Here is an 18337-nt window from a genome sequence, read left to right on the forward strand (position 1 = left end):
ACCTGTTGTTTATCAAAGCATTTATATATATAATATATATGTCATATATATAATATATATATAATACATATTATATATATAACAAAACACAGAAGGTTAAATAAAAAGAGCCACACAGCGCAGCAGACATGTAAAAACACAATTCAATAATCCTGTGCTTAAACTTAGAAACTGTGTGGAAGTTTAAATCTTTGTCAGAAGGAAAAAGTTCTCTTTTTTTCCTGTTTACAGTTTGCTGGATTTTAGTTATAATTCTCCTTGAAAACATTTGTTACTGCTACGCTAATACCAGCTGTCAAATTCTTCGAGTGAATTGCCATCTTGACTATAAAATAGGTTCTGGGGAAAGGAGAGATCTGAGCATGGTGAACTTTTCCAGCAAGAAACTAGCAAGTAATTTTTTTGCTCTTTAAAAAAAAAAAAAAAAAGAACAGTAAGGGAACAAATGTTGAAATCCACGGGAAAAAAAAGTACGGCCCTCAGTCCCAGTAACTGGTCTTCTTTGGCACTTGAGAACGATCACAAGTAGTTTGCCTTTTTATTCATATAGAACAAAATTTACAAAGTCATTCATACATTTTTGTTTTGTTTTTTGTTTTGTTTTTTACTGACTTTGAAAATTGGGAATATTCAAAATACACTTTTACCCCACTTCATTCTTTCATTATTTACAGGTATATACAAGAAAAATGTAAGAGTTTGTTTTGTTTTGTGGTTTTTTTTGTTTCTTTTAAATTTTGTATTAAAAAGCTCTGCTGGTTGTTTTACTGTTTGTTTTCATCATATGGATGTTCCATGCGAGGGCTCCATCGCTTCTGGAATGACTCCCCCCGGCACAGACTGAAATGACATTGGGATCGGGGTTTTCACGGGACTCTGACGAAACAGTCCTCCATTTGGCGACCTGTGTTTACACTGTATGGAGGGCATGGTGGCTGAGCTGCTCAGGGGCAGCGGCAGGTTGCTGCCGGAGGCAGCTGTGAGTGTCCTGCTGGCACCATGAGTTGTCTGTTCTGGTAAAAAGGTGGTGACAGAAAGTTGCGTGTTCTGGTATTCGCGTACCGGCTCCAGGGTCTGAGTTGGCTGCATGCCACCAATCTCCAAGGCTGAGATTTCAATGGACGCTGGGGAGATCTGCTTGTGGGCTATGTCTTCGTCAATTAAACTGTTCATGCGTCTATGGACCTGCTCCAGGTTCACTTCTTTGTCCTAGTGAGGAAGAAACCAGAACAATCAGTCCAAACACAATCTCCAACCCCGTCTGGCCCCCCTCCACCTCCTCTGTGTGACAGGAGTTGCTGTTCACTCATTACACCGCTTCGATCTCATCTGTGCCTGTGCAAAACCTCGAGGTCTGCCCAACATCTCCAGCTGAGAAACACATGCTGAAGAAAACACCAGCTCCATCTCAGCCTGCAAAAGCCCCTGATGTCAATATCGTCCTCCTTGGAGGTAAACCGATGGCTCTGGTTCAGCTAACAAGAGCTGGCACCAGGGACCAGCACATCCCGCAAGCCCTTAGCTCCACTTGCACAAGCCCAGAGAAAAAGCATATGGCAGGCAAATAAGCAGGCTGGGACTCCAAATTCCAGCGAGCAGCTCACCACCTTGTAGTCACAAGACAGCTCACCATTTTCTCATCTAAATGCAGTGAATTTTCTAAGGAACATGCCAGTAAAACACTGCGTACAGCCCAGCTGAGTGCAGGGTAGTGCTTCATGTGCCAAAATCTACTGGCCAGGGGTTGTGGTGGTGAAGAAGTCTTCCCTTCCCAGCATGAAGCCCTGGGTCACCTCTGTGGCACAGATTACTGACCTACTGGAACAGCACTAAGAGAAACCTGCTCTGTGAGCCCTGCGGAGGGGACCACTCATTTGTGTTTTGAACAGTTGCGTGACCAACCAGAAACTGTCTGTCATCTTGATACATCATTGGTAAAAGTTTGTGTCTGTGGTCAGAGCTTGGGAAAGCAACACTGGTCTTCAGAAAATGCATCACCATCTTCTGAGAACGTGTTGGCTAAGTGTCCCAGAGTCATCTCCTCAAGGGACTTTCAGAACTACTTGTTCAACGTTTTAGCTTCCGTGAGGAAATATGGCCAAAGAAATTGTTTTTAAAACCCGAAGCAGCAAAGACCTACAATGGGCTGTTTATCACCTCAGCACGGCATTCAGGATGCTCAAATTGGAAAGCAACAAAACTGGCAGCACAAAGTCAACCACCTGGGATGCTGTATGACTGAATTTTAATAGCTAGCATTGTATTGCCAATAAAAAGGTATTAGATCATTTCTCTATATTTCATAAAGCACAGCTATGATCTGCAGTTGTAGTTACTTGGTGCAAGTGTAACATACAGCAGACTAGCAGCAAAGCATCTATAAAAGGAACTAGAGAAATTCCCTGGTCTGACAGAAACCTGTAATTACACTGGGCAGCCAGCAGAATCCCAGCCTAGGAAACAGGACTACCTGAAACTTTTGTGTTCCAGTAATCCCCGATTGCCCACAGATCCACGTGTGCTTTAATGTTGGCTAAACCAAACAGCAGCAGCCTTACAGATGCTCTCATTCATGCAAAAAAATGGGCTCTGGGAAAGAGAAGTATAAGGTGCCACTGCCACCCACTCCTCATGATCTTTTGCCACTGGTGTTCAGGCGGAGCACAGAGAATATTATTCCAGTGGTATCCACTGTATGCAACCTTGCTTTCACCTGTAAATTGACAATCAAGTCAACTCCAAAGCCCTTGATTCCAGTCAATGTCAACTACAGATTTGATTCTAACCTTGTGATTTAACACCACTTTTATAGTACTCAAGAACCATCGGATTTGCTGATCTCTGCATGGATTTGGAAAAGAATTAGTGTTACATGATAATGAACCCAAACCTGTGTCCTTAGCTTAGGCTAAATCCCTATTGATTTCAACTGGAGTACAATTGTTCAACAATTACAGGGCTGAGCTGCACGTTGCGCCTCCTTTGCTAATCAGTGGAAAATGAATTCCTATTTCATTTACATCACAAATACCAAACTCCCAAGGAAGCTCCCAGGAACCCTGGGGATATCATCTTCCTCAACAGAGAAACAAACTATTTTTTTTAAATACTGCTTTTTCAGCCAAATCCTCTAATCAGGTAATCCTGAGTTAGAGAAAATCAATGGACAATAAATGAAAAATAAACTTTTGTGGCAAAAAGGGACCACACAATACTCGATCAGAAAACCACTGCAGCTGCTTCAAGTCCTTCTTGCCAACAGCCGTACCTGACCTGTCAGGCTCTTCATTCAACAAGTTAGACAATACACCAAGCTGACAATAACATAGAGGCTCTTTCATAAACTCCATAGCAAGGTAAATTAAGGATCTGTGGTATAATGGTCAGAGGACTACATGGATTTAATGCACAATTTTATTTATTTCTATTTTTTGAAGTAAAATTGTGGACTGGGGGCAAGTGTGAGAAGTGTTCATAGATCGTCCTCCATTGGGAGTAAGGGCTCAACCTCCATGGGTGGGTTCCTTTTGCACAGCCACCTGGCCACCGACTGCTGTGTTCTCCTCAGCTGTCTGCCAGCGAAAGCTTGCTGCAAAGTTCTGTTCACCTGCAAACTTCAGTTACCACCGCGCATGATGATACCCGTGTCTAAGGAAGCTAACTCCCAGAAGCCCGTTATATAATGCTTCTTTAGGTACCCTGTACTACTACTTTTCTCAAAAATGCTGTTAGCTTTGATTTAGACTCCTAGGTTGGCACTGTAGTTATCTGGGACCCATATTCTTGCTAAGCCCCTACTACAAAATAAGAAAAAAGTAGAGAACTAGGGTTAGAACTGAGCAAATACTAGAACAAATTTTCCTAAATAAGACTTTGGAGAAATGTTCATGACTCATTTGCATTTTTCTGAGCTTTTGCCAAATACTACTGCTTTCTTCAGATCATTTCAAGTGAAAAATATATATCAACATTTTGTTCGTATTTCTTGATTGCAAGCACATCCTCAGTGCATTCCATCCTGCTTTGCTACAGGAACAAATACAACGTGACTGGGATAATCAGCCAAGCCAGGGGGAAAGGCAGAGTTTCAATATTTGCAACATGCAGTCATTAACTTTTTGCAGAGGAAAAATACATTTGTGAATGAAGTGTGCTCTTCATTTGGAACATCTGTGCACAAAAGGTCATAAAATTCAAAGGATTAATTAATCCTGGTTATATATTTCGCTTAGCTCTTTTAAAATGTAAACATGAAGAGCCACAGATGGGATGCTCTTAACAGACATCTCCTGGTCCAGACCAGAGGGGTTATTAAGGACCACGTCGTTTGGAACGTTTCCCTCCGCCGGCCGAACAGGATTGCCCTCTTTTCTTCTACGAGGCAAAGTCCAGCCCTGGGACAGCATTCCTCAGAAAATGGTGGATTTGCAGTTGCTTATGTTTCACAATCTAAACTTATGTTTCACTGTGCTAAAGTTTTCATTATCAAGAAAAGGAAAAACATAATTCCTGCACACAGACATCACATTTTATCTACTACAGAATACTTTATGAAGTAAGTAGAGAAGTAAATGCTTGGATTTTTTTAAGAGGTAGGGGTGGGGATTTCATTTGCCTACTTCTAATTCTTTTTTCAGCATTAAGGACAACTTTCTGGACTTATTAAGATCAGAGAAAACTTTTTAAAGGCTTCCAAGAGCCCAGAAGTTTACATTATTCCCTCTTTTTGTTGTTAAAATAAAATGTTTGTAAAGGTTAAGAAAAACAACTCTGTCTCTGAGGAATAATAAAACCACATTTTTAAAGGTTCTTCCCTTCTTCTTTGTCTTATTAGATGAAGAGCAGCTAAATAACTAAATGTCAAGTTTTGTATGAAACTATCTTAATGCTGAATGAACGATTTTTCAAATGCTTTAAAAAAACCCTAAGATAAAAATTAGAAACCCTTGAAAAGATTAGTTTGCTGTTACATACTACAAGACTGCCTTGAATCCCAAGATTTCTAGAACGGAAGGTTTTGGGATAGCTTTATTTGACAAGCCAAGCTTTCAGAATTTGTAAATTCTGTAAACCTCATCTTTCTTTATTGTTCTCCTGGAAAATTCAGTAACAAAGCATATGTTACTGAAAAGTAACAAGGTAAATGGAAAAAGGGTTAAATGGTAGTAAAGCCAGAAAAACAAATCTTAAAAGTTATGATGTTTTGCTCCCTTGTCAGCTCAGTGTTCTCCTTTATTTTTAGTTCTATAATTCTCATTAAATATGAGCCATTTGTTTTAATTTTAAGCACTTAGTTAGGTTGCATTTTTTTTTCATTTCCTGAGGCTTTGTCACCTTAATTGTGAAATGGTAATGTAGCATTGCAAAAGATTTTCAAGCTTTCTGATGCTGTAACTGTTCTCTATTTTTGTATTTCTCTATGACAAAATTAATGAATTAAAATTAATTAATTACTATAAATTAATAAATCGAGGCTTGGAGCTAGGGAATGGCAGAGGCACCGGACCTGGCAGCTGGATGGAAAAACCAGGAGCCATAGTGGGGGCTGGTGTGCCGGTTTTCTAGCACAGAGACTTCCCCTCCCCAGAGGAGAGCCCCTTGGGGGAAGCCCTACTGCGGCTCCTCACAAAGGTTTCTGGCTTCAGCCCCACTTCGCTCCCGTCAGGTCTCTTCAAGGGCTGAATGAATGAGCGCCAAACTCAGTATTTCAGTGCCTGTGACAGACACGTTACCAAAGGCTTCTTCTCTTTCTTTTTTTGTACTTAATATGCAAAACTTAGTTAATATTATAAATATGTCACATCTCAGATGTTTCATGCCAATTCAACTTCACTTTTCACATACAGCTACATTGGATAAATGTATACGCCTGTGTTGCCAGAAGGAGATCAAATATTTTTCCTTTGCTACCTTCATAATTCTATTTTCAATATTAATGTTGTACTCCAAATAGATCAGTTGAAGAAATTAATCAGTGAAGGGAAGAAAAAACATCACGTGTAAGGAAAATGAATTATAAACACAGGCTTATCCTCCTCAAGCTTAAGGAAAAACAGCTAACCAAACATTGCTTCTGGTCAGGAAATTATCTTATTCATAAATACCAATTTAAATGTCATTCTTCCCCCATGAGTTTGAGTTCTGGAAGGGCAAATGAAGGGCATATTTCTGATACGTCCCAAGCACTTGATCATGAGCGACAGGTTCAATGGCCTATGACTGACTGCAGGAGCACACCGTGACAACTGTTGGCGTGGATTTGAAGGATGCTCAGCAGAATTATCCGGGAATGACTACACCTGCATGACCGCACCTGCAAGAAACTACGACTCCCTTTCAGGACTAGCCAAGTTTGGCCTTATCATGCAGAGAGAAATTATGGCAAGATATAAATGCAGACAGGATGATTTACAGAGTAATCAATATTTTTTCCTAGCTTATTTTCTGTGACTTTTGACAGTGGGCTCTAATAAAAGCGTGTGGGCAGTCAGACTGAAAGAATATGGAACTACTTGGGAGGTTTGGAGTCAGTTAACATCAAATTTGAGAAATATCTCAGTGAGTGTTGGAAAGGAGCTACTGGTTGATATTTTCAAGAAATTGCCTACATCACTCTAAACACAATTAATTCAAAGCTAATACTGTTCAGCTGCCAGGCTTGCAATGGTTGGGATTTTCCAAAGGCAAGATTTTTGAGAAAAATATTTTTATTAAAGACACCAATGTGGCCTCTTGTTCTTACTCGCGATTTCTCTGATCTTATCACAAAGTTCAAGAGAAGCCACTTGAAGAGATAAAAATGTTGCAAGCTGATGAAGCAATTTCAGTAAGGCCAAAAAGGGAGAGAAATGTCCAAAAAGGAAGACAGAATATCTGCAGAAATTTGATGCTAAAACTATGCCAAAACTGTGATAAGTTGCATCTGCATCCCACACATGCAAATAAAACCACACTAGACTAGAGGAGAAGAAAAAGACTGACGGTCCTGACCCTAAATATCAAGCACTAAAAATTCAGAAATGTAGCCAATATGGGCAGACAGGCACATACACCGAGGGACTATCATGAACGCGTCGATGCCTCCCGGTCAGATGCTGATAACTGTGCCAAGTATTAAAAGCCTGTTAATGCAGTTCTTAATAAGCCTCAGGAAATATGCAGAAAATAATGCTTGAGATCTTTTAAAGTAATATAGTCTTAATCATCAACCATGGCACATTTCTGTTTTGTTTGTTTCTGTCTTGGGTGACAATATGAAGGATTATCTTTCGGTGAAAGAATGAAACCAAGACATAAATGTTAATATCACATTTTCATTCTGTGAAAGAACTATTTAAAGAAATAAGACAATTTTGTGATTAGGACTGGGGTTCAAAATTTGAGTCAAGTCCCAGCTTCAGACAGACATTTCCTCTTCTGACCTTGACCAGGCCACATGCCAGTCCTTCTACTATCCATATAAAACACCTCTTAACCCATACACGTTAAAAAATACAAGTATCAGTGGTCATGAGACATAGATGACAGAAGGCACACATGTACACAGCTAGGCAGAAAGGAAGTCTCTGAGGCACTTCCATGCACAGACATACTGCCTCACTGAAAAACAAAGCAGAGGAATAAAACTGAAACAGCGAGGTTTCCATGCTCAGGTACGCACAGGTTATTCTCTTCTCAGCTCAGCGTCAAGACCCACAGCTCCACCCAGCTACCAGCTTCTGTCCGTGGGGTTTCAGACATCATGGACTCAAACATTCAGCATGTTAAGGAGAAATGAAGAAGCAGCAGCTCTGCATATGTATGTTTGTTTAAGATTATTTTGAAATTCCGTATTCACCCAGGGTCACAATCATTACTTTCAGCTGCAGCTACTGCATATGTAAAGCTGTAATTTTAATTTATTCCAGGAGGCTCTGACAGAGTGGCAAAACCAGACATAATTGGCTTGCTCGAGAAGAAAAAGCAGTGATGATATATGTAATAGATGTGCTGCAAAACAATGACAACACAGTATGGTGTTATATTAATACAAATAACACCTTTTTAATACAACTCAGTTTGCCACACTCATTATTCTAGAGATTCCACAGTCGACAATGCAGTGAAACGCAGACAGACGTGTAAACAGATGCAACGATGATGTATGTTTGCTGTCATTAATTTAACACAGGCAACTGACCTAGTCAAATAGCACTTAATGTAACATAAAATTTGCTGAGTGGTTTCTGAGTGTACTCTGCTAGATGCCGGGTTGACCGTAACAGTATCTTATTAGAAATAAGTACAGATGCACCTCAAAAGCCTACTTGAAAAACTACTTTTATAAATACGCCCAACTCTGCAATCAAGCTTCTGCTCTTATAAGTGGAAACTATACCATGTATTTTAAATTAGCAATTAACTAAGCTATCATCCATAAAACAGCTGCTAGAAGAATGCATTGAGACTGACATCAGTTGAGCTCCAGTAGACTGTTATCCAATTGAAAGGATAAAAGAAATGAAGGAGTTTTGCAAGATATTAATTTCATTCAATGCGTAATCATCTTCAAAAAAAACAAAACTTCATAAAAAATTATGTGCAAGAGGCCACCTTATTCACTAGGAGGTGCTCTCCTTCATCAGAGAGCAGAAATTCCTTTATGAAGAGACAGTAATATTCTTTTCCCTTCTAAGTAAACCTGAAAAAAAGTGAGAAATAACAGAACACTGCAAAGATTATGTTAATGTGATAGACAATTGTTTCAAATACATTGGCAGCCAGAAAACGTCTATAATTTGTGAAAGTAAGAAACTATTACCAAAAACCTAGAGACCAATCAAGTAACAGTAACTTGCTACAGCATTGCTACAAGTAGTAAGGAGCTTCATTAAGCAGTTCATATCTTTCCACACTCACATCGCCCCCCTTACCCAGCTCGAATTCATCTAACCTGAAATCACATCTAGCTAGGGATCTAGTTCTGAAGATGGCTGTAACTGTCCCATAGTCTGTGCCTGTAAGCCTTGTCCAGAAATGCACGGGACAATAAGCTCCCCACCAGGCCACTGAAGCTGATGATGAAGTACACCAATTTAAACCAGCTAAACATCTGTTTTTATTTTTTCTCTTCAACTGCATCTGCATGCTATGGCACTGTGTGAATAAATATGCAGGACACGGTACCAATGGGGCAGGCATCACACATTAGGTGACAGCAGGTAGCCCCACAGTCTCTTGCAGTGATCTGCTCCAACATTCGGCACAATCCATGAACTAAGGCAATCACAGAGAAACACTGGCTAATCCTCACAACCAACAGCAGACTCAAACCTGCAAGGTAAGAGGCTGTGACAGCATCCTCATTTGTTACTCAATAAGAAAGGCGACATTCAGCCTCATGCTGAGGTATTCAAGCTTTAAAATCCTTACCAACCTTGGTTCAAAAGCATTAATAGCTGGTAACTCAACTATAAAGAAAATGAATGACTGGTTCACATTATACAGATGTTTCCACAGTTTTCATGAGGTTAAAAATAAACAGGATAGTAAGAAAACGCAAAGAAACATTTTTCAACATAAGCAGCAAAATGCAGTACGGAGTGGGTGCTGGTTGATGAGCATGCCAATGTCTCTGCAAAGGAACTCTTTTAGGAGAAGGAATTTGCACATGGAGAAACCTTTACTGTGCACACACTGCATATATTGTAGTTACAGGCATTTCCAACAACACAAAGGTTAGGTTCAAGGAGAGTTCCAGGGAGAGGTAAAGAGGAGGAGAAAACTAGCAGGGATTCATCTGTGCAGGCATTTTCAACAACAAACCAATTATCTGTTTATTATAAATTCTCACCATGCTTCTGAGGCCCAACCTCACATCATTGGCCATCTCCAGATAGAAGGGGAAAGGAAGACATGGGGAGAAAAAAAAGCATCAAGATAGTGAGGCTAATAATGTAATTAATATTTCACTCTTTTTATCAAACATATACTTACTACTTCTTATACTTCTGGTTTGAAATAGCAAATTCGAGCCACTGCAAACAAAAAGGATGGCCCTGAAGAGGGTGGTGTTTTCAGAATTCAACTACATCTAAAATGACCCTGTGAGGTGACAGATTTTTCTTTTACGAAGTAAAGATTGAATTTATAAAGATTCTGTTCCAAAACTCACTAAAAATTAATGGATTCTTTACATTGCTTTACACAGCTTTTAAATCCTAAATTATCGTCTACTCCATACAGGATGTAAGTTTTCACTGTACTGAGCCCAAAGCAAAGCAATGCTACCCGTTAACAGTCTGATTTACCCTACTGGAGCATCAGGCGAACAGTTTGCTCTATCATCCTCCTTCTTCACCATTCCAGCCTAGTCAAATCCAAATCTCAACAGTTCCCATTTTTTCCTATTATGCCAGGAGTACAAGACAGAGTTGGCACAGAAGACACAAGGAGTTGCTTCTACAACCTGTTCGATGCCCAGCGATAGTTGCCTTGCAAAGCCTCTCCTCTCCACTCCAGCTATGTGAAAGCCTTAGAAAACTCTTACTCCTGACTATTAGCCACAAATGTTTTAATTAAAAACTGAATTCTGAAAAGGTTTCTGCACCCCCATTCAGGGCTGTCTTTTGGAAACTGCCCAAGCTCCTATTTTGACATGAGAAAATACACAGCCAGCCAAATCATTAAAATAGCTCAGCATAATAAAAATCTGGCCACCAGTTTCCCAAAAGAGAACTCTTGGATACCGAATACTTCTGAAGAAACAGTACTTGTCTTTTCTACATATGTGCTTATAAATGTGGTTCTGAACTTAGGGAAATTCATAACCAAACCGTCAAATTTAAAAAAAAAAAAAATTAATTTTCCACAATATTAGTACCTTTGATTGTTTAATATTTTGCTAATATTGAGAACAGGTTATTTGAGGTATTATAAAATTATTTTAATTCCATGGATAAATAGATTTATAAATTGCTTGTTAATATTATTGTACAGTAAGTTTAACCTTCAGCAAATCACTCCAATGTACATGCAACTTCCAGTTTATGCTTTATACATGTTGGTTTCAAAGCGATTCAAGTTTGATCCTACTCCACTAAAATGAATGGAAGTGTTTTGATGATCTGGGCGAGATCAGGATCAAACCCTTATTTAATTTTATATACATGTTTAAATGCTTAGTTGGATTAAGGCACTTTATAAACCACAAAAATGTAAAAAAAAAATATTGAGAAAACAGCCATATTTTACGGTTTTTATTTTCAACTTTTACTGATTTTGTTATTACTGAACATTCAACACCCCCTCAGAAAGTCAACTTTAAAATACCACTGTAGGCTGAGATAAAATATACAAACATTAACGCCGTAAACATTGTGTAAAGAATCTAAAAGAATCTGACACATTAAGGCTCCAATTCAATAAAATACCTAAGCTCGTGCCAAGCACATGAGTAGCACAGAAGTTCTCTGGGATAGGTGATGTAATGCAACTTAAGCAAGTACTTAAATTCATCACCAAACTGGAACTTTAAACGGGTTGCTTCTTTCTGACTTCCCTGCATGGCAACACTCATTTTTTAAGCTTATTTCTGTTCAATCCATCCCCTGCCCCCCCAGGTTCACGCAGAGTAAATCCAGATTATATCCCTAAGAATCCCATTAGCAGGGTTTTCTTACGTGACTGAGTGAAAAATTAAACCAAACACAAAAATCCCTTCCTTGCAGCTAGGGAAATATGCTGGAACCAAAACTGAATGCTTCAATACTGCTTTGGGTAGCAGAAGCCTGGGCACAGTGTCATTAATCACGGGGATGACATGTCACTTTTAAATCTATTACAGCCTTGACCTAAATCTATGGTGATCAATAGCAAAAATTGACTGATTTCAGTGGATTCTCGATGAGCACACTGTCTGTGACCAGATATTACAGAATTATCTACTTCACTGTTGGGACCTCTAAGGAGAAAATCTTGTTTCTTCACTCACGTAAAAAGCCAACACCGAGTTAGTTAAGATGCCCTTCCAGCTATTACCAGTTTCTGTACAAGGCAATTTATATATTATATCCTCCTCCTGTTTTTTTTCCTTTAACTGATTCTTCCAGCTTATACTTCATCATCAAACAACATTAAACTTTGCATTCTGGGATGACTGATTCCTAACACCACTTTGCTGATTTAAAAATGCTAGTTAAATGAAGTTTCTCAGCTTATTCCATTCAAAGCTTGTTTGAAACTGAATTTCTAGATGGCATTAAAATGCATTATTTTGCCAGTGTTTGCATTATTTATTTTCCCCAAAAAACTTTATTTATTCTTAGAAAAGTAGAATACAATACAGTGGTACAAACAAATGATCATTTATATGCAACTGAGCAAAAAATGTACAAAGATTTCAGACATGTCAAAAATACAGAAAAAATAATTTAAAATAAAAACAAGATAAAATATAGAGGACATGCAATGAAGGGAAAATAAAATATCAGTTTGATGATCTCATGTTTCCTTTCACTCTCAAAAGGAACCATCCCCGGGGAAATCAAATTGTCAGATAAAAAGATAACACCACAAAGGAGACAAGGTAAATGAAGTGACAAAGAAAAAGACAAAGAAAGTGAAAATAATGGTGAAAGCATAAGACACTTTAATAATCGAAACCAACACTGCTGACACCATGCTGAAGGTACGGAAGCCTCGACTGCCATGGAGTAATACCTGGTTGGAGAACTGAAGTGAGAGGAATACAGTGCAAACCACAATTCTTAGCAGTGACAAATTTTGATCTATTGGACTCGTATCTGCTAGCTCATATTTCCACTTCAAAAGTACACTGGGTTTCATAGTCTTCTAATGCCAGAGAAGAGTCCTAGTGGGTAACTTTCATGACTGCAAAAGCTGGAAAGATGGATTTTTGAGGTAGGCTGGAATTTGCATATCATCGAACATGGAAACAGGGGAACTTAAGGCAGATCATACAAGGCTGCCCTGGACAGAGATACAGGTTTTCTTTCTTTCATCCTGCATACTGCCAAGATATTTATGATAATTTTTAGAGTAATTTTGCTACCTCCCACTATCCTACAGAGCTAGAAAGTATTGCCGAGTCTAGGCTTTTTGAGATTTAATAACATTTAAAACATTATTAAGCTGGGAGCAGCAGGAAACAGGAATGATAAGATGCTATTACTAGTACACAAGTCTGTTCCCACTCTGGACAGTACCTGAATTGTTGCCCCCTTTTAATCATCTAAAAATAAAAAGTGAGAACAGAAAAGTGAAAAAAGTCTGTTGAATGAAATGATTTTGCAGAAGCATGAGAAAGTTAAGAAATCACAAACTAAGCTGTGAAGACTGTGATTGTTAATGAATTATAAATTTGACACAAGTTATGAGGCAATGACTAGTAGCAACTCAGAAGGTGGAAAATTATGCTATTCCTTAACCAGTAAAACACCAAAATCTTCACGCGCTACAAAATTGCTAATACATTGGGTACAGTTTCCGAAACTCTCACATAGCTAGGAGTAGCACAGTTGGTTTGGAGAAAATACATTTCTGATTTATAATACATATTCTCTGAGCTAAGAAAGAATCAAACCAAGAATTTCTTGAGATCATTCTAACTTTGTCTTTCAAGAGCTATATTAACAATAAGTGAATCAATATCACCTTTTATGGAACATGCAACAGGTATCAGTTCCCGGCAAAAAAAATCATCCTGCATAAGTGACTAATTTTCTTTGATGTGGGGTTGCCTGTTAATTTGGTTTTAGTGAATACATCTTGTGCACAGTGAAAAATATAGGAATTCAACTTTCTTTCCATGAATAATGTGATATTTTATCTTTGCTTCTAAGTTCTCATTGTTTTGGAGTATAGCATGTGGATGAACTAGGAGTGCTTTCTTAATAGTTCTGAAGAGATCTCAGAAGTAATAATCTTCAAGGGGAATAGTACATCACAATAAGATGTAGCTGATAAAGCACAGAGGATGCTGGGGAGTCCACTGCAGTAAGCAGCTACACTTGATCACAATGACAATGAAGATTTGAAAACTGCCTTTCAGCATGTCAAACGGAATAAAAGATACCAACAACCTGATGATGTGGCAAAGCCCTTGGCAGTTAAATGATCCAAATTATATTATAGCTTACTGATACAATAAAATAAATGCATAGGATTCATACCAAAAGATATAGAAATTCAGAGATAATTATTGAAAGCTCAACATTTCTATGGTAGCAGGTTTCAATAACTTTATCTGATTGCTCAGTTATTCAAAAGGGACATAGAGTGACTAAACAGAGATTCCAGAATAAATATTAATCTTCATTTTTTAATTTTACAACTCTCCAAATTTCTGAAGCTTATCAAAGTCAAAAGATTAGGCATCAGTACCGCAGGCTGAGTAGCAGCTGTGTAAATTCAAGATTTTAACACATAGAGATAGATGTATGAGCTGGCTAAATTTCACTGTGGGTATAGGATGGCCAGGTATTAACAATAATTAGAAGAGCATGATTATAAACTCTAGAAAATCTGATTTGAAAAAGATGACCAAATGTAAATTTTCCTGATTTAGAAAATAATAAGGGCATTTAAACATTACTAGATATCTTTCCAACTTTAAGAGATTACAAACTTGAGCCCCAATAGAATAATGTGGCATGATGTTGCAGCTATACATTTTTTCCTGATGTTGGAGCTAATCTTTCTTTTGTCAATCTGATTTGATAAGGATTAAATGAAGAATTTAAAGGGATAACGTTAAGATTTTTACAGCAGAACTCATTAGAAACATTTTACAAATCTGCTTCAAATAGCATAAAAATATCTTGTATCAACATCCTGAAAAAGAAAATCAACCCAGCCTTCACTCTTCCAGCAAGAAATTTCACTATTCCTTGCATGATAGAATTGTGAACCAACGGCAACTGTGTTTTTGGGAAATTAAAGGAAGTCCATCTTTCCTGGAGGTTTACCTTAATGAACTGCCTTAATAGGTAGAAACAATACTATTTTTTTAATTGGGTGGGGCAGGTTTTCCTTGTATGTGAACGATGTAAAAAATATCACAATTGGAAGTAGTCTCCATCTGATATAACTCTTCCTATAAAGCCTCTACAAACGTAGATCAGATTCATGTTGAAGTTCAAGTTATGCTGTCAGGTTTCAAAAGATAGGCTTCCTGTTCCTCCCAGTTACATAGTAACATAACTACATTTTTCTCACTGACTGTAATTAAGAGTTGTGATTTATACCACACAGACATCTGAGTCCTTGAACACCTCAATGTATTGGCTCAGGCTAACCTCCACAAAAGCCAAAGGAATACAAAGTGGAAAAGACAACAAACTGGCAAATAGCAACACCTTAATGTCAGCTGAAAACATTTCTCCAATGCTAGTGAAAGCTTTGCACATTCTTCCAGCAACAGACTTCACAGACCTTTGCCATACAAAATGACAGTCTCTAAAAAAATCCTTTCCCTCTCTCTCCAACAAGCTGTGTGGCTGTCCAACCCTGTCACGAATCTGCCAGAGCAGTCGTGCATCCATCTTCCCAACATCTGTTTTTTGAGTTGGCAATTGGTGGCATGATACAGCCCACCAAGTGGGTCAAGCCAAAGAGAGAATGATACGCAAGGGCTCCGCAGATTATGACAACACCTCATTCAATCCTGAATCCACCGTAACTTTCTACAATGGATTTATAAAGCTCCTAACACGGTAAGGGTCACAGAAGCCAAAAACTGCCTCCTTGTCCTTCGCCTCATAAGGTGACTTCTGTGTGAGGTGACACCAAAGGTGACACATGAGGTGACACATCTAATCTTGGGCTGCAAGAAAATCAGCCCCTTCCATGACGCTCCACAAGCTCAGTGCTTCACAGAAGAAAATGGCTGGGAGGCAATCCAGTTCCCACAATTTTTACAGGACATCACAACACTCGTGTTTTGCCAAAGCTTCCCAAAAGCAGAAAATCACCAGCATGACTTAAGTTTGCAGCTGTCACTGAACTAACGATTTGGCTGAGTATCAGATGCAGCTAAGAGGCAGATTTTAATGTTCTGTATACGCTATGCCTGCCGTAGCTCAGTTATTACGGCTGTTGCTGCAGAAATGCTGGGTACCACACAGCGGCAGAAATGAGATATCCCGAACACGCTCCTCCCGGGCTCAAATCCCCTTTTTGCTTTTCGTCCCCTAAGCAATGCTGAGCCACCGTTCCCGACCCAGGCAGAGGGTCCCCAGGACTCAACGCTCCCCTCATCCCTGGATCCTGTCCTTTCCGAAGTTTTGAAACTTGGTTCTCCTAAATACGTTGAAAAACTTCAACCAATCTACACCACCTCTTCTGAAGCTTGGTGTCTTAACTACAGTAGCCATATCAGCAATCCCGCTTCAATCCCCCCTCACTAGTAGTGCATAAATAAAATATTTCTGCCCACTAATCCACCAAGAAATATCTGCTACATTCGTTCACTAATTTATCTGAGTGGATGTTGTGGTCACTGTGACCGCTGGCCCCGGGCCGCCACCCCGCGGGGCGGGCGGCCATTACCGCGGGCCAGCCGGTCACGTACGCGCCCCTGCCCTACAGGGGCCCCGGGCGCCCGGGCCAATCAGAGCGAAGCGCGCGGCGCGCTGCCCGCGGGGGAGCGGGGCCGGGAGCCCGGGCGGGGAGGCAGCCCCCGGCTGCCCCCGGCTGCCCCAGGCGGGGAGGGCCGGCCGCGGGTCTGCGCCCGGGGTCGGGTTGCGGTTGGGCTGTTACACGGCCCGACCTGCGGGGGATCCGGGTGGAAGTAAAGCTTAGGTTGTACCAACAGCGTGGCTGCGTCCCGGTCCAGCCGAGGGTCCCTGAAGAGCCTGCCCGCCCCGGCGCCAGGCACCCTTCTCTCCGCTGCTCTGATCTGATCCAGAGGTGCTGCTAGCCACTGCCTTTCATTGCACCCAGCCGTCCTTTTTGGGGCCTCCTCGTTATGTTCCATCCTGCCTGCCCCATGTGCCCTCCTTATGCTTTCCTCCCGGCCGGCCCGGCCTGTGAGCCCTCATCCCCGGGGCAATCTCCTCCGGAACACACACTTTCTCCTTCAGCCTTAACACCTACTTGTGCCGGGGCTCCCGCTGGCTCTGTTCCCTCGCCCTCAGCAGCACCTGCATCGCTGACCTTTTCTGCGCCCGTTTGCATGTGCTCTGCCTAAGTTTAATTTGCCTCCCTTACCCCGGAATGGCTGCGCCCGAAGGGCAGACCCAGCGCCGCACACGCGTGATCTTCCCAAGTACAGCTTTATCGTATGGGTAACTTTAGTACACTTTCAAAAATGGAAGCTTAGAAGTATTCTGTTGTTTGTCACAGAAACTGCAAAAGAGGATGTACAGAGCAACCCTAATCGAGAACGCACTGGCGGGAAAGAGGAGGAGGAGAAGAGGGATGGGAAGGGGAGAAAAATGGGGTAGCCAGGGATCTGTACTAATCCTTACAGGTATAAAAAGAGAAATGAAGGGTATGGGCAAAAAGAGAATATTTAAAGTCAGGAAGACAGATCCTTTTTCAGAGATGGAAACTGAGTATTTAAAACTCCTTGCAATAAAAGAGTGAATTGTTTCCCCTTACTGAAACTCTGCCTTTGGGGCATATTCTCATCTCACTCTACAAAAATGCACAAAGAGGGGTCCCTGAGCATAGAGAGGGGAGCGCACTGCAGAGTACGGCAGGACAAATGCTTGTGCAGCACGAGGACACTTCAGACAATGTCCCTGCCCCTTGCCCTGCCAGGCTTCCACAGTGGGCAGTGAACAGTCTGCTGCTAGGGCTGAGGCTTTAGCAATGCTAACGTGGGATGGGGCCTTTGGGGTTACAGCAGGAGTCACTTCTACAGGGCAGCAGGGCAAAATGCTACAGTATTTAACCAAAGAGCAATTAAATATGCACTTCTGTTCATATGAAAAATACTTTATAAGCAAGAGTACCTACTTGTGCTCTCCCTGTGCCTGCTTTTGGCGTGCTGCATTGTGCAAAGCGGAGACATGCTTCCTTTTACCAAAACTTCCCTTTCACTATTGTACGTTGTGGAGCCACAGACAAGTGACTTTGCAGCTTTGTCCCACAAACGTGGTACAGATGTTTATCACCAAGCACTTGATGGATGAATTCAAATGGGAGAAGCGGGAACTCAGAAGAATGGAATCTTACTGATAAATATTTCACAACATTACAGACATATAGCTTCAGATCCCTTTTGCCAGAATTGCTTACAGGTGATAGGGATGTCAATTAGTGTAATACTCCTGGCAACCTGAGAAACATAGATTGAAATTGATAGGCTATGTACTATTTTCCAGCTGTAGTG

The 18337-nt window shown here is 40.4% G+C and overlaps 1 protein-coding gene across 2 annotated transcripts in view; it reads right to left on the reverse strand.

The window, feature by feature from the left end:
- Positions 1-514: 514 nt before the first annotated feature.
- GRID1 (glutamate ionotropic receptor delta type subunit 1) overlaps positions 515-18337 on the reverse strand; it is a 542454-nt gene continuing 524631 nt past the window's right edge. Inside the window, exons 17-18 of one of the 2 annotated variants that reach the window (XM_075154299.1) lie at positions 9833-9868; positions 653-1209 (exon numbers count right to left, since the gene is read on the reverse strand). In XM_075154299.1, the coding sequence (XP_075010400.1) occupies positions 781-1209; positions 9833-9868 (465 nt within the window). In that variant the 3' untranslated portion in view covers positions 653-780. Of the gene's footprint in view, positions 1210-9832; positions 9869-18337 lie in introns of both variants that reach the window. The other variant, XM_075154298.1, reaches the window with a different exon arrangement.

Source organism: Calonectris borealis, chromosome 7 (genome assembly GCF_964195595.1).
Source record: "Calonectris borealis chromosome 7, bCalBor7.hap1.2, whole genome shotgun sequence".
Classification (NCBI taxonomy): domain Eukaryota; kingdom Metazoa; phylum Chordata; class Aves; order Procellariiformes; family Procellariidae; genus Calonectris; species Calonectris borealis.